Source organism: Equus caballus, chromosome 6 (assembly GCF_041296265.1).
Source record: "Equus caballus isolate H_3958 breed thoroughbred chromosome 6, TB-T2T, whole genome shotgun sequence".
In the NCBI taxonomy this organism is placed as follows: domain Eukaryota; kingdom Metazoa; phylum Chordata; class Mammalia; order Perissodactyla; family Equidae; genus Equus; species Equus caballus.
This window is the reverse complement of record NC_091689.1, coordinates 17,510,899-17,527,942: the sequence shown is the minus strand read 5'-3', so window position 1 is coordinate 17,527,942 and position 17,044 is coordinate 17,510,899. Positions and strand designations below refer to the sequence as shown.

At 36.8% G+C, this 17,044-nt stretch overlaps 1 protein-coding gene across 50 annotated transcripts in view; it reads left to right on the top strand.

Moving 5' to 3' along the window:
• Nucleotides 1-17,044, top strand: part of TRIP12 (thyroid hormone receptor interactor 12) — a 141,110-nt gene that overhangs the window by 50,973 nt on the left and 73,093 nt on the right. For 19 of the 50 annotated variants that reach the window (XM_070270565.1, XM_023642502.2, XM_070270580.1 and 16 more), the window contains exon 3: nucleotides 6,560-7,362. In XM_070270565.1, the coding sequence (XP_070126666.1) occupies nucleotides 6,560-7,362 (803 nt within the window). Of the gene's footprint in view, nucleotides 1-5,610; nucleotides 5,737-6,559; nucleotides 7,363-17,044 lie in introns of all 50 variants that reach the window. The other 31 variants (XM_023642498.2, XM_023642493.2, XM_070270548.1 and 28 more) reach the window with 3 other exon arrangements.

The window sequence follows — 17,044 nt, the reverse complement described above, 5'->3', positions numbered from 1 at the left end:
ATCTTTATTATGATGCCCTTTAGTATCTTGAAATGAATTAAGAAGTATATGAAATGCCTGCCTACACCGTTTAGAAATGGAAGTGTAATGTACAAGGCTATTTTACGTATCTTACAAAGGTAAAAATAAGTGAAAGGAAAACGGTTAACAAAACAACCTCAGTAGGTAAATACTTGGGTACATTGACACAAGATGACAGTGTGTTCAGATGCTTATATCTGTATTTGAGTTTAGTGAATGTGACAGCTACAACAGACTTAAATGCTATAAGCAGCGTTTTCATTGTAGACTTTTTCAAAATGATGCGTGACTCTTGGTAAAGCTGCAGAAAACAAATATAATCTTATGTTGATTCTCGTGCATTCCTGGAAAATCTAACATATATAATAAAGCTATGCAAAACAAATCTAAGCTGAGACATTATAAGCATATTTTCCACTTATGTTAAGGCCAGATTTCAAGGTTTTTTTTTTACAAGGTCTTCATATATTACCAATGCTATTTGAAACATAAGGATCATGGGACAGCTTTTCATTGTGTCTGACTGTTCTGTATATTGCATGGCATCATCTACCTCTAGTCCATACCTGCTAAATGCCAACAGCGCCTCTGTTCCCCAACATGTGTTTTCAAAGTGCTCCCCAGAGGAGGAACCACTGATGTTTAAAAACACTGCATTGTAAGATAAATAAGGAGTTCTTTACTCTGAATTAGAGTCATTTGGGCTAGCATTTTGCTATGACTAAACAAGAACGTTGATCAGACTAATCGGCTTCTGTTTTGTGATTGAAATAGAAAACAGTACATTTTACAGAGAACATTAGTGAATTTTTTTGATGAAAGTGGTTTAAGTGAACTTTCCACCTTGATTGTTGAAAATCAATGGCTTATTTATAACATGCATTTTATAGCATTATAAGCAAAGCATTTAATTTTTGGAAGACAAAACTATAATGTTGTTGTATATATAAAAGGATAAAAATATGTGTACATCTATAAACACATACACAAACAAATTTGGAAATGTAATTAAGCCCCAAACTCTTTATATTTGGTAATAGCTATTTGTATTTGGGTTGTGAACATGTCTGGCTTAGAAATTAATTTCAAACAAAATTTAAGACGTGTAATATAGGGAATTAACTAGCTACTTGTAACTAGCCACTTTCTTCATTTTGCCTAACATTAAGATAAGAATGTGCTCTTTGCTTCAAGGTTTTGACCTCTTTCACATGTCCTCTGGACTAGGGATGGTTTTAAATTCGTTGGACTACCAAGGATTTTACTAAACAGCAGTAGAAGTAAATTAAAGTACCTGGAAGGGACAGTCACTATGATTTGCCCAAAAGTCAACAAGAGGCATTTGAGACTTGCCTTCAAGTTAGTCTTGAAAGCACATAGCCCAGAGTTGATTATAGTCTCTGGCAATGTGGGTTTCTTTAATGTGAATTGGCCCACGTATACTTAGTAAATAGGGAAATGATTTCAGTATAATGATGAAGTACTGTAGTGTTGGTTCACAGGCAGTTTTCCCTAAAATGGGGACAGATCTTTCAATTAAGGGGGAGGATTTGATAATTATGAAAGTCTTACCAAAAAAGTGAAAATTTTAGTGCCAGAAATAGCTAGTTCAGTGGCCACCACACTTTGCGCTGTGTTAAAGACTCTCAGGAAGTTCAAAACCATTTAAGAAAGAAAATGACAAAAAGGAGTCTCCTGCGGAACTATATTTTTAATTTTGTTGAAGCTGGTCTCAAAAGAAAATGTCTTTAAAGGAGAAAGTACAAAAGTAAGACTCCACAGAGTGAACTCTGATTATTGGTGCACATGTTAGTGGGGATTTAATCTTTCATTAAAATCGATGATGTGTTTGTTAGGACTTGTTACGAAATAACATTAGGTTTGAGTACTCTGTGCCCAATCTTATTTTCGTCACTGGCCCAGTTATTTTTAGTGGGTGATTTTGCAGGACGTGAGGTTTTTTTTCATGAACATTCAGAGGATGATGTAGAGGCTCCTTAACACCCACACCCACACCCACCCACACACCTACACCTGTCGTTGGTCTATAATTTACTGAGTGGGCTCATTCTGGTGCTGCTTAAAAAGAGTTTGTCCAGAATTTTACTGTTATTCTTGGCAAATTTGATTTATAGTGCATATAAGTTTTACTGGGTCTTAAAGAGATTATGCTTTTTACTAAGAACTAATATTGAGCATTGAGGTCTGATAAATGGGAGAGTTGGTAAAATGACCTAAAAAGAGGCATCAAGACTCACTTAGTGCTAACTACTGATATTCTAATTAGCTGTTCTAGATTGGGCATTATTATTCTATGGAGATTTATTTTACAGTATTCTGAGCGTTAATAATTTATAAATGAGCATAATAAATAGAGCCCCACTTTTAGAGGCCCCATATTCTTACTGTATGGTACCATCTGGTTGCCTCCTCTTGTGGTAAGCCAAGTGTTGGAAAACTGTGACCCATGGGCCAAATCCAGCCTCCTGCCTGTTTTTTTGGTTTATGTTGAGAAAGGTTGGCCCTGAGCTAACATCTGTTGCAATCTTCCTCTTTTTTTATTTTTCTCCCAAAGCCCCAGTACATAGTTGTATATCCTAATTGTAAGTCCTTCTAGTTCTTCTGTGTGGGACACTGCCACAGCATGTCTTGATGAGTGGTCCGTGTCCAGAAACCAAACTGGCGAACCCCGGGCCCCCAAAGTGAAGCATGGGAACTTAACCACTCCACCACTTGGTGGCCCCCCTTTGCCTGTTTTTGTAAATAAAAATTTGTTTGGAACACAGTCATGCCTGTTTGTTTTAATATTGTTTATACCTGCTTTAGTGACACGTAGTATCACCCATGAAGCTGAAAGTATTACTACCCTTTACAGAAAATGTCTTAAGACTGTGGTGAACAATAGGGTAGTAATGATCAGTACTTTAAAGATTTTTCAATATGTTTTTAACCAGTCCTCAGAATATCACACTTAAAAATAATTCTAGAAAAGGTAGAATCAGATCAGTGTGGCATTGTTGAATTTAAGACAGTTTTGTGAGCCTCAGTTTCTAAGATGATTGGATATTGTTTACCTTTTCTGTATTTGCTTGCTAGATTCTTTAGCTCATTGAAGGTGTTAATAAGGACATGAAAAATGCAGTAATAGATTTAGGAGGATATAAAATTACATGTGTTTTAAGACCAAAGAACAATTCATTTGGGTTAAAAAGAAGAGGACTGCTACCTCTATAGCAGGATCAACATTAGGTTGATATTGGTCAATTTCTGTTGACAGATTGAATCTTTAGAGTTTTTTTTGTTTTTGTTTTTAAATTTTTACTGGGAATAGACTTTTTTTTTAGGGTTGACATTTGAATATTTAATTGTTTGAACATTATCACAAAGTTGTCTAACTTTGAATGGGTAGTTTTGTTTTAAAATGATTTTTAACTTATCAAGGAATACAGCAAGGAATATTTTACTTTATTTTATCTTATTTTATTTTTGAGGAAGATTAGCCCTGAGCTAACTACTGCCAATCCTCCTCTTTTTGCTGAGGAAGACTGGCCCTGAGCTAACATCCATGCCCATTTTCCTCTACTTTATATGTGGGACGCCTACCACAGCATGGCTTTTGCCAAGTGGTGCCATGTCTGCACCTGGGATCCGAACCGGTGAACCCCAGGCGGCTGAGAAGCTGAACATGCAAACTTAACCGCTGTGCCACTGGGCCGGCCTGCAGCAAGGAATATTTTAAATTTTGCAAAGAAATGAAGTAGAAAGTGTGATTCAGTTAAAAAAATTAATCCATAGCAAACTTTACAAAAATAAGAATGTAGAGAACCTGAATAACATAATTTATAATAAGTATTCTTCCATGCATATTAAATTGTATGCCCTTAAAACAGAAAATTATACCTTCTTTAAAAAAAAATAAACTATGGAATAATTTGAAAATTTACTCCGTCTCTCTTTTTTTTTTTTTTAAAAAGAACTCTCAGATCTTTTACTAGAAATGTAACAAAAACAAAAGCAATTTCTAGAAATTAAGTCTCTCTAGTAAGAAATTCATGGGATAAAGCTGGGTTTTAAAATTAAGCTAAAATGGATTAAGACTGCAGTAGAAGAATAGGAAAAATAAAAACTAAATCATAGTGTATAAAAACCTTACATGGTTCAGCGTGACTACATCCAGAGAAAATATAATATATACCTTGAAAAATATATGTATATATTCATTACTAAAGTGAAGACTAAGACACTTGAAAGACTACCCTAAAGTTTTTAGTAGTTTATTCTAAGTCTTCAGAAAGTACTATGCTGTCATAGATCAGAACCTTAAAAATGAAAATGATGGTATGGATCCAAGAAATATTTGCTTTTATTGACAAGCTAATTTCCTATCTTCTTTCAAGAATCCAGTATTGAATTCTTCTGGAAAAAGAGAAGGAAAAATAAAGATACTGAGATGAGAAACTTTAGAGCATCTTTTTGAAGAGATGGTAGAACTTGTTTGATATGTTAAGAACTGTATGGCATCAATTAGAATTACCGTGTAGGACTTTCAAAGACTTAATTCTAAGTTCCTTTAAGATGGTGTTCAGAATGAAAGTCTTTACAAATTTTTTTAAACAAAGTGAAAAGCTTTGGTATTAATGAAACTGTTATTCTCATTAGAATATGCTTTTATGTTATTTACATGAAGGATCAACGGTCCCTGTGAATTACCTAAGTTGTATCTGTTACATTAATATCTCACTTCTAAACACCAGCTTCTCTGGGTATATATTAATGCATGCCTCCTTTTTATTGCCTATGTAAATCTCACTGTTAACTGTTGCCAGAGGTTAAATTGAAAACAATTTATATATGTTGCACAAACTTCCTCTCAGAACAATGCTGTCATAGGGATTTGATTTATTATAAATATAACCTAACCCATGTATCGATGATGCAGTCTTCTGAATGTGTTTGGAATATTTGGTGGTAAATTTTTTATCTCTTTCTTTAGGACTTAGTTTTTGGTGTACTTTCTATTGATTAGTGCTTTAAATTCTTGGCAAATACCACTCTATTGATTACATGTAAGTTTATTTACTATTTAGTGCTTCTAATGATTTTCTGTGTAAAATCAGCTTCACAGTTGATTTCATCTGCTACATTTACTGTGCTAACCTGAATTATAATGTGTAAATTGGGGATCAGTATCATTGTAGGGATCACAAATTGCCTTTTAAACTGTTACAGTCACATTGTCAATTAAAAGTAGTTTTTAGATCTAAAGTCTGGATTTGCTTTTTGTAAAAATTTAGCATATTTAAGTGTCTACAGTAAAAATGCTGACAATTCATTATTGCTTAAGCAACCATAGTATTGCTGTGCAGTTATGACAACTGGTAATAAAAAAAATCTTGGGTACTAAGGGGGTTGGTTCTAAGAGGCAATTTCTATAATAGAATAATAATTATAGAAATAGTTGGAAAAAGGGTAGGGTCAATAACGAAGGATTGAGAGACTTTTTTTTTAAATGAAAAAGTATTTCACTTTCAGTATTGTATTTGCATCTCATTTTCCTGATAGATTTCTGTTTTGATTTTCTGCTGACAGGTCACATTTAGGGCAGGCAAAACATAAGGGATATAGCCCTCCTGAGAGTAGAAAATCTAATTCTAAGGCACCCAAAGTGCAGTCTAATACTACTTCTGAACTGTCAAGGGGACACCTTTCTAAAAGGTAAATCTTCACATTGCTTGTACAATTTCAAGGCGGAATTATTTGCATTTGAATCATTGCATAATATTAAAACTTGCAAGGTTATCCCAGAATGTTTTGATATGTGTTTTCATTCTCTGAGTGTAACTTTTAGGATTAGTGGTTTATCACCTTTATAGTGATGTCAATGCCATATGCCCGAGACAGTGCATTGTTTTCCTTGCTTAGAGAGCTGTGAGAGTCTTCTTTTGCTTAACAAACCATCTGAAATGCCATTTTACTATTTCCTTTAGTTTTTTGTTGTCAGAACCATAGGGGTCAGTGATTTCATAAGATCTAATTGGTGGGAGTCTTTGGAAAAGAATGTAACTGTGAAGATTTGCTAATGATACCATATAAAAATTTCTTACCTTCATTTTGAAAGTGCATTTGTTGATATTTGTTTATTTTAGGCTTTGATAAAGAAGTTGTGTTTGTGAACAGAGAGCATCAATATTCTAGTTTCAACTGGTTCTGAACTGTTAAGCATTCTTTTTCTTGTAATCTTAATTCTTGTTTTGTGATTAGGAGTGTTAGTGTCAGTAATCCTTGGGCTAAAGAATTACCATGATCTTCTAATATTTTACCATCCACAGTCATACCTCCTGTTTTTTTTTTTTTTCCAATCTTGAACCATTTGAAAACTTGTGTTTATGTAGTTCTAGACTTAATCAGGAAAGTTTTTGCACTTTTTTTTTAAAAAAACACTTATTTCCACAGATTTGAGAAGTTAGTAAATAAGTATTGTACGACAGGTTTCATGATGGCGTGCTGATATTAACTCTCTTTTTATCTAACCTCTTAGAAGCTGCAGTTCGTCATCTGCTGTCAGAGTTCCACAGCCACAGGATCCAGACAGAGCCAATACTTCAGAAAGGCAGAGAACGGGGCAGGTGCCTAAGAAAGACAATTCTCAAGGAGTGAAACGCAGCGCTAGTCCAGACTACAACAGGACCAATTCTCCTAGCTCTGCAAAAAAACCAAAAGCACTTCAGCATACTGAATCTCCCTCAGAAACGACTAAGCCACATAGTAAGTCAAAGAAGAGACCTTTAGACCAGGAGCAACAACTGAAATCTGCACAATCGCCATCAACAAGCAAGGCTCATACCAGAAGGAGTGGGGCCACTGGTAGTTCACGGAGTCAGAAAAGAAAGAGGACAGAGAGTTCCTGTATAAAGAGTGGTTCTGTGTCTGAATCCACTGGTGCCGAAGAGAGATCTGCAAAACCTACCAAGCTGGCTTCAAAATCAGCCGCCTCAGCCAAAGCTGGGTGTAGCACCATCACTGATTCTTCTGCTGCTGCCTCGACTTCCTCCTCGTCTTCTGCTGTAGCCTCGGCCTCCTCTACTGTACCAACAGGTGCCAGGGTGAAACAAGGAAAAGACCAGAACAAGGCCAGGCATTCCCGTTCGGCGTCCAGTCCCAGTCCCAGAAGAAGTAGCAGGGAAAAGGAACAGAGTAAAACTGGTGGCTCTTCAAAATTTGATTGGGCTGCCCGTTTCAGCCCTAAAGTTAGCCTTCCTAAAACAAAACTGTCTCTTCCAGGGTCTTCTAAGTCAGAGACATCAAAACCTGGACCTTCTGGATTACAGGCCAAATTAGCAAGTAAGTTTACAGAAAGATGTTTTTTTTTTTTAAATTAAAATTTCTCTGGGTTTGTCAGAAGTGATTATGCTTTCAAGGTAGTCAGGTTGTTTGGTTTTTTTCCCCAGTCTGAGGTAGTCTTACTGTACTTGTATTTGTACGTAATAGTACATAATAATTGAGCCCACATTTAGTTTTTTGAAGGCAGTTATGGAATGCTGCCTTCTTCTTGCTATAATCATCTGCCACCTGATGTTTCAGTTAACAACAGACTGCATTCCCACGGTGGTCCCATAAGATTAGTACCATATAGCCTAGGTGTAGTAGGCTATGCCATCTTTGTTTACGAAAGTACCCTCTGTGATGTTCACACAATGACAAAATTGCTTAGCGAGGTGTTTCTCAGAAGGTATCCTGTCATTAAGCGATGCATTAGTGTATTAGTAAACCATCATGTTTTAGTGCCTGTATCTTTCTTTATCCCCGCAGCATCTGCTAAAGTTGTTTCCTAATGTCGAGGTGGGACATCACGTTGAGCTTCCTTCTATAACCAGATACAGAGTTGTTCTAGTTACAGGTTACTCTTGACCAGGGTCAGAGATCAGACGTTCTTTTTTTTGTGCATTTGTGATGTATGGAAACACTGAGTTAAGTTATTAGAATAAATGTACCCTGGTATGTTTATATTAAACCTTATTCACATATAATATTTTATAGCCTTTAAGGAGCTTAGTCTAAAGAAGAATACCTCTTGTGTTGCACCCACTGGGCTTTGGGTCCCAGGTAAATGGGAAAGAGTGCTGCCGTCTTGAAGCTTACAATGGAGTAGAAATGTTTGAGAATAATACATTCAGGCAAAGAAACAAACTAGGTGAGAGAAAGGATCTCGAGGCACTTTTCTTCCTCTCTGTTCCAAAAAACTTCTTCAGGAAGCCAAGTGTTCAGTCTCATTCGAGCTGATTAGAACTAGTGAGGACCCTCTTCAGTTATGTGATTGGTGTACTGCTAGTGTTCTCTGTTTTTCTCCTTTTTTCTATTTTGAGAAACCTAAAAAGTACAAATGCCCAGCATATTACAACACTTAACTACAATTCTTTAGGCATTTAATTTTTGTAGTATCTAACCAGGATGCTTGTTTTTTGACTATCTTTTCTCCTTTTGTTCCCTCATAGAACATTTCAGATCCACTTTTTTTTTTTTTTTTAAACATTGGCACCTGAGCTAACAACTGTTGCCAGTCTTTTTTTTTTCCCTGCTTTTTCTCCCCCAATTCCCTCAGTACATAGTTGCATATTTTAGTTGTGGGTCCTTCTAGTTGTGGCATGTGGGACGCCATCTCAGCATGGCCTGATGAGTGATGCCATGTCCACACCCAGGATCTGAACCAGCAAAACCCTAGGCTGCCCACGCGGAGCACGCAAACTTAAACACTCGGCCACAGGGCCGGCCCCCAGATCCATGTTTTGATAGGGCTAGAACTTTTTCTTTGTTATTGAAAGATTTCCTATAATATCTACTAGTATTGTCAAAGCTTAGCTAATGTTGAATCCCCTTAACCTAATACTGAATCAGAGCTAACTGTTAGCTCTGTTTGGTTCAGCCCTACAATCTATAACTACTTTGATTTCCTTCAGTATTAGCTAAACTTTGACAAGAATGCCGGTGGACACTAGATAAAATCTTAAGTTTAATCTGTATCATAGGGTTATTGTTAAGGTAATGTCTTTTACTCTTAGATTGTAGAATTTTGTTCTATTTGATATTTTAAATATGTAGTACATTTGTATAAAATCTTTTGAATTTGAAGGTACAGTTACTGGATTAAGATTGGTGTCTTTAAGTCAAAATGAAATAAAGGGCCAGGTTGAAAATGGACAGCCAATTGTCCATTGGTCCTGCTAAGGTTTTCTTCATCATTGGAGTTACATACCATCGCTTTTGTACCTCTTCCTCTCTGCTTTTAAGTGAAGTAGAAGCAAGTGTGCATCTGTGTGTGTGTCATTATAGTAGCTGTGTGATCTGCACAGCCAGCAGGCCAGGTTGAGTTTATAGCACATTCCATGGGACTCACTCCTCCCTTTTCTGCCTTCCAGTCTACCTCACTTGAAGAGGTCATCTCTTATTTCTAGGAGGGTCCAGGGCCAGGTGAGAGAAGGTTGTTCTTCACTGTCGTGTCCTGGACTCTTTTCGGAGACCAGCTTTGTTTTCTTACTAAGTCTGTTAATGTGATCTTTTTGTGTGTGAGGAAGATTGGCCCTAAGATAACACCTGTTGCCAATCTTCTTCTGTTTTGCTTGAGGAAGACTGTGGCTGAACTAACATCTGTGCCCATCTTCCTTTATTTTGTACATGGGACGCCACCACAGCATGGCTTGACGAGTAGTGTGTAGGTCCATACCAGGGATCTGAACCTGCAAACCCCAGGCGGTTGCTGAAGCAGAGTGGTGCACTTAACCACTCTGTCACCAGACCAGCTCCTTAACATGATTTTTTAAAAGAAAACCCGACCCTACCCAGTGACTCGTCAGTGGTTTCTTTGGTTGTGAGCTTGCTGTCAGTCAGGAAGCACTGGGAGTTCTAATGCTGCCTCTGTGCCATAATAAAACCAGTGCAGATGTTCTATTAAACTCGCTCTGCACATGGTCACAAACTGACTTAGTAGTTATTTATTAGTAGTAATCACAAACGCACTTCATAGTTATTTTCCTTCCTTTCACAAAATGTGTGTGTGTGTTTCATGGTCACATTAATTGCTTTTCCATTTTCACTGCCACTACCCTAGTTCTACACTCTAATTATAGCCTGGGCTGTTGAAACAAGAGAAGGGAACCAGTGTTTGCTTAGCATCTAGTAAGTGCCAGGTACTTGACATATGTAATCCCATTTAATTTATAAGAAAAAAGAGTGCTTTCTGATAGTTATTAAGGAAGTTTATTCCAAAGAGGTGAAATAACTTGCCTGAGTAACATATTTCATAAGTGGCAGAGGCAGAGTGGAGTGAAGATTCGAAGATGGGGTATGCCTGACTTTGAGGATGTTGCTTTCTTCGCTGTGGCACTTATTTTTCACCTGTATTACCTCTCTGTGTTTTACTGTTGCAGCTTATTGGATCATTAGACATTAAGACCCAGAGAAGATGAAATTTTGTTTGATCTTTGTTGGTAGTGATTCAGCTTTAGGTATGAATAGTCTTGGAACCCAGGGATTCACTGCATATTTGCTTCTTTTCAAATAGTAAAACATTGCAGAACAAAACAATAGCAGACATTTAATGTGCTTACAAGTGCCTGACAACTTGTAAATAGTTTACATGGATCATCTCATTTACTCCTCTCAGCCCTGTGTCACAGGGACTATTATTCCCATGTTACAGGTAAGGAAACGCAGGATCATTGGTCAAGTTACTTGTCCGAGATCACAGAACTAATAACTAAGAGAGCCAAGAGTCAAACTCTAGCCATCTGATTCCAGAAATCAGTGGGGAGACTGGATGCATGGAATTCAGTAGATTGGGTGAGCTAAATCCAGGAAGGGTTCTTGAAGGCAGGCAGGGCGGGGTGGATTTTAGGCATGATTAAATGTGTCGCTTCAGGAAAGAGTTTACGGCAGAAGCAATACTGCAAGAGATTTGGCAGTATTTGGTAATTTTATTTAAGAATATAGGAGCAAAATGAGGTATCTTATGGGAATCTTTGGGTTTCAGCTAATGATATTTTGGGGAGAGAGAGCTCTTATTAGAGAGCTGAAAAGCCTAGATTTGAATCCTAGTTCTGCCATGTATCAGCTGGTGACTGGGAAAGTTTTTAACCTTTTCGTTGAAAATAGGCATAGTAACTATTTGAGAAGTGAATGATTATGTGCTCAGTGCGTAGGATGCATCACAATATTTAGGAGGCACAACAGAAGTTGAGTATCTTAAGACAGAATACATATTCAGAGCAGCATTTTGAGAATGATTGATAAATTCCAGGTGTAGCTATCCTTAGATTTGGAAGACCCTGATTTAAAGTTCTGTTATCTCCTGATAGCTGTCCGAAGTTTGATGGATCATTCAGCTGTAGTTATGACAGCAGCCTAATCTCAAATCTTATTTGCAAAATGATATCTTTTACTTATTCTTATGAAGCATAAATGAAAGAATATATGTGAAAACAACTTTGTAAAATTAAAGTACCGTATGAACATAAAGTGGTGAGTTGAGAGTTGTTGCTGTATTATTTGAAGGGCTTCTGCACGCATCAGGAATTTGTTTGAGATGTGTGTGTGTGTGTTTAACATTAATACAGCGGTCTGAATAAATTCACTGGGAGGAAGTTGAGAGGCAGATTTCTGATTAGTATATCTCATGGAAACAAAATCTATAAATTACTGGAAAATGGAGTAGATGATTCTGTGAGATAGAAAGCATTCCAGATTGGCTAGGTTGTTTTCTTCAACTTTTAAGATTCGGTGAACCTGTTAAACAGAATTTCATGTGTTTCTTTGGGTAAAGGCTCATTCTAAGATATGATTGATCAGTGAAACTTCCTGGTAAAGGAAATTTTTTCCAAATTGTAGGAATAACAGTATTTATATGATGCTTTGTGAAAACTCATTTCCCCGAGTCAGGTATTACTCAAGGAGAGTCAGGATATGCATTAACATATTGAAAGCTGTAAGAAATTTTACGGTAACTTTTGCTTAACCCAGTATTTTACAAATTAATTTGAGCACCTGTTATTACCTTGGGAGACAACTGTGGTCTGAGGAACACAGTTGGAGAAATGACGTAGTACATTTAGTCAGGCTGCTTCAGTAGAAGGACCTGTCCTAGTGTGCTGCTTTGGCAACTGTTAATACCCTGGTGAACTGGGTCTGGTGAGGAATTAGGGGTGGCAAAGAACTAGTGAAACAGCCACTTTTGCGATGGGTTTCCTGAAGCCTGTGGCTTGCCAGCTGCAACTGATCAAAATAGCTCTACGACAGAAGTCACCCTGTATCAGTTGATGGAAGTCTTGAGAATACTCCAGAAAGGATAGTGTTATGTCGCAATTTTTAGTATGCATTAGGAAATTATTCTTGCTATGTGTTGTTTAACCTAAGCAAACACATTCTTAGAAATTTGTGTAGCATTAATGTAAAACCAGTGCAGCAATGTAATGATACAAATGATTTTTGAAACAAATGATTTCTGAAAACATTTTATAATATTGTAATATATTTAAATATATTCCTATATAATTCGGCTTCAAAATAACATTTTGCTAATCTACTTTCTTTTTAAAGTAAGTTAATTTTGAAATAATTTGACTATTTCAAAGTATGTACTGCCTGAATAGTAGAAGATGATAGATAGCATAGAAATAGAAGAAACAGTTTATGATCAAAATCTGGATTTTTATGGAACTTATTTATAGAAAAATGTAAAGGTCTTGTATTTCCAGTCTGATGTGTCTATTTGTAGATGGACTTTCCTCTCCATTATTTAAAGTGGGCATTATGTACACATTATTAATAACATAGTCTGCAGTAGTTACCACCTTATTTTTCCAGCTTGAGTTTCATACTCTTCTGGTGACTTGCATGCAGCCTGTGGCCATTATTAGAACTAGACAAGAACCAGGCAGATGCTGAATTCTGGGAAGGTAATTCCACTTAGATTAGGACTCTTCTCATCAGTCCGAGACATGGTGCTTTGCACCTCTGTTGTGGAGGAAGGAAATAAGAATGAGTTGAGCAGGAGAGAAGAATTTAAGTTAACCTCTTGGTTTCACCTAGTTGCGTCTTAAGGATCCTCCATACTAAGTTTAAAAAATTGAATTATGTTTTAGCCTTGTGAGGTGTTAAGTGGGGAGCCTAAAGGGAAAAGGATTGAGTGTTTAGAGTTTTCTGTTATAAGGCAGCTGTTAAAATAACTTAGCAACTTAAAACTTTAATAGTTCTAATGTGTAACCACTTTGAGAAATTACCGACAATGATTCCTAATATTTTGAGGCTTTTAAAAAATACATTATGTGGCTGGCCCCGTTGCCAAGTGGTTAGCGTTTTGTGTGCTCTGCTTCAGTGGCCTGGGGTTTGTGGGTTGAGATCCTGGGTGAGGACCCATTCCACTCATCAGCCATGCTGTGGTGGCATCCCACAGGCAAAGTAGAGGAAGATGGGTACAGATGTTAGCTCAGGGCTAATCTTCCTCAAGCAAAAAAAGAGGAGGATTGGTAACAGATGTTAACTCAGGGCAAATCTTCCTCACACACAAAAAAAGAAAAAAAATACGTTAAATTTTAAAAAATGAGTTACCAAATTAAAAAAAGGAACATTAAATGGAAACAAATATCACTGGCCTCTTGTTTAGAAGGCTTTGTTTTGTTTTACGTTGTGAATTTTAAACAACTGTGGTATGTATTTTTGTATACCAGTTCAGAATAAGAATTAATTAGAAGTTACATTTACTAAACTTACTTATAAGTTTATTATTAAAAAACAGCAGTCTTCCTCCCACATTGCCCTTACTCATAGCTGATTTATTTTGGACATTGTTTCTTTGTCTATAAATTATGTTCTGATATGTCTGTCTGTTGATACTTTTCAGTTTGAGCACTATCACCTGCCTCTTATGGAAGAGTCACCCTACCTCTTCACCGGGGAACACATACTGTACATGCTTCCCATTTTTCGGGTCAGATTGGTGCTCAGTATATGGATACATAAATGCTATCTACACTGTAATCATGTAGCAGTGTTTCCTTTCTTACACATTTTTGTTTTTCCTGCATTTTATTATTTTGTTGTTCTCCTTTTCTATGAACTTATCACTCAACTCCAAACTCTTTACTAATTATCTAAGTCTTTTTGTCAAAAAGCTGTCTACATGCATCTGTTTCATTTTCCTGAAGAAATGAGGCCATCCAGAGATGGCTACTCTTTATGCCTGGTTACACTGCTTTTAGCCTCAGGATTTTCTTCAGTCTTCTCTTCTGCTCAGTTTCCTGTTTCCATATCCCACATTATCTTTCTTGGTTTGCTATTTCACTTTGGTGGAACGTATCGTCCATTTGCTTTCTAAGAAAAAAGTGCTTATGAGATTTTAAAAAGCTTTTTTACTTACTTTTCAGTTTTTGAATGTTTGAAAATATACAGTCTTGATACTTGTTTGACAGATTGGTTGAATATAAAGTTCTGGGTTGGAAATTATTTTCCTTCAGAATTTTGAAGAATTACATTGACTTTTGGCTTTCGATACTGGAACCATTCTGATCCCTGATCTGTTGTCCAGAACCCGCATTTCTGGACGCTTGCGGATCTTCACCTCCACTATGTAGAAATGTGATGGTATTGCGTTAGCTGTGGGCTTCTTTTCCTTCCTTGTTAGGTGACCAGCAGTCCTGATTTCCCATGGGTCTGGGCATTCCTCAAGACTCAGGACTTTCAGCCTTAAACAAGGATAGTCACAGGCAAACCAGGATGGTTGGTCACCCTGTCCTTGTTTCTTTTCTCTTTCTGGATCTCCTATTATTTTGGGTGATTGTCGTCTTGGAAAGTTCTGATCTGATTTTTTTTGGTTCTGCTTTCTGGTGGATTTCAACAACTTCTTCTAAATCTTTCTATTGATTTTTTTGTGTGTGTTTGCTTTCTTGTTTTTAATCTTCAAAAGGTTCTTTTGTTCTCATTTCCTTTTTTATTATGGCTGCATTTCTTTTTTTGAGGACATTAATAGTGAGTTTTCTTTGCTTGCACAGTCATCTTGTGCAGGTTTTTTTTAGACAGTGGTGTGGATTTGGTTTGGTTTTGATTTTCATACTAGGAATTTTTCTCAGATTCTGGTAATTCCTGGTTGTTTCCTCATACTCAAGTATAAGGGGACCAAAAATCTAATTTATAAGCTCTGAGCACATAGATGAGATTTGACTGAGATTAGCTGTTTAGTAATCTGGTTGGGCTATTCATTACGAAACCTCCTCTATCATTGTTTTTAGATCTTTTTTCTTTGGCTGGTGAAATTCCACAGGGAAGATTCTTTCAGATTCCTGCCTAGAAGTAAACGCCTAACTGCCAGCGCTCTGGGGGCTGAATGGGAGAACAGGCCTGGGAAGGAGGCCATATGTCATCCAGTATGTTTGTTTATATTTATCTCTCCCACCCCCCATTTGTGGTGTGGTGCACCTATTTGCAACTGTGTACTTAAATTGAGAATTTCTTTATTTTGTACTTTCTAAAGAATGAAAGTCTTGTGTTTCCTGTCTCAGGAGAAGGAGCACTTATCCAGCTGTTCAAGTGGGGGAGGGGATCTGGGGATCTGACTGCTTCATAAACAGCCTATCAGCCAATCCTCAGTTTTAACTCCAAAGTCGTCCCAGAGGTGCCTGGTACCATCAGTTCCCGAACCTTTGTGGGATTCTGAGTATCAGTCTAATTGGTAGTTTATCTCAGTCTTCTGCCTTCAGTTTTGTGGACTTCCCAGTGCATTTAGCACTGCAATTTCTGCTTTTCATCTTTCTAAAATTGTGTTGTGATAGTAGTTTATTTTAGTTGAGTTTCAGGAGAGGAGAGAAGTGAGTGCGCGTGTGTCCAGTCTTCTGTCTTTGCCCACATGGCAGACGCTTGTCTGTGTATAAGCACATACTTTTTCAGAAGTAGGAGCTTGCTCTCTGTGCCAGTAGGTGTTGGTTTTTGAGCATCTGTTATAAGCCGGGCTCCGTACTAGACGCTTCACAAACGTTGTTTCATCCTCATGATGACAGAATGAGGTAGTATCCGTGGTTTAGATCTGAGGAAACCAAAGTACTTTATTTGCCTGAACATTTAACAGACTTTTTTTCTTTCAAAAAGCCTATAAATTATATCATTTTTAATAGCTGTATGTAGTGTAACTTAATATAGCCCATTCCCAGCTAATGGGCCTTTACATTGTTCTAAATTTTTTAATTGACTATAGCTTTGTAATTTACATCATTATTTCCTTGTTAGGTGACTGGTTGTGTTCCTTTTAAATATTAATGTATGTTTTAAATTGCCCCTAGAAATATGTGAATTTACATTCCCACTAGCAGTGTAAAAATGCCAATTTGTTCACATCCTCATTAGCTAACACTGTGTTCCTGCAGTTTTTATGACCATACTGATGTTTATTTAACTATTCCTTATTATTGGACATTTAGCTCTTTTCCAGTTTCTCAGTATTATAAATAACAATGCTTAGATGAATATCTTCGCACATTTCTAATGTTTTTAATTTGTATTGCCAAATTAATGCACGAAATTGCTGTGTATTGACTAGGAAATGAAAATTTGGCCCAGAAAATTCCATTTGGGATTTGGCTCACTGCCATCTGCCAGACTTATCTATTATTATTACTCAGTGATTTTAAAATAAACATCAGTGATCCTTTTTTATATAAGTTACTTTCCATTTTGTGAATTGATTTTAGCAAAGTATCCATTAATAAAGATGTATAAACTTGAAAGTAGACACACAACCATATCAAGTTATACCAGGTTTTCACGATTCTGTGCTGGCTGAAGGAGTCAAGAGCTAGTTACTGAAAATATAGCCATCATTCATTAATTCTCTTCTTTGGATCCAATTTTTACAGTAGCAAAAACGGCCCTATTACGTGATTCTGAATTGCACTCCTCATGTGCGGTAATAGTCATGTTATTTGGTGCTTTTTTCCCCTTTTATGAAGGAAAAACGAGTGGTTTTGAAAACCCTTTGAAACAGATTTGA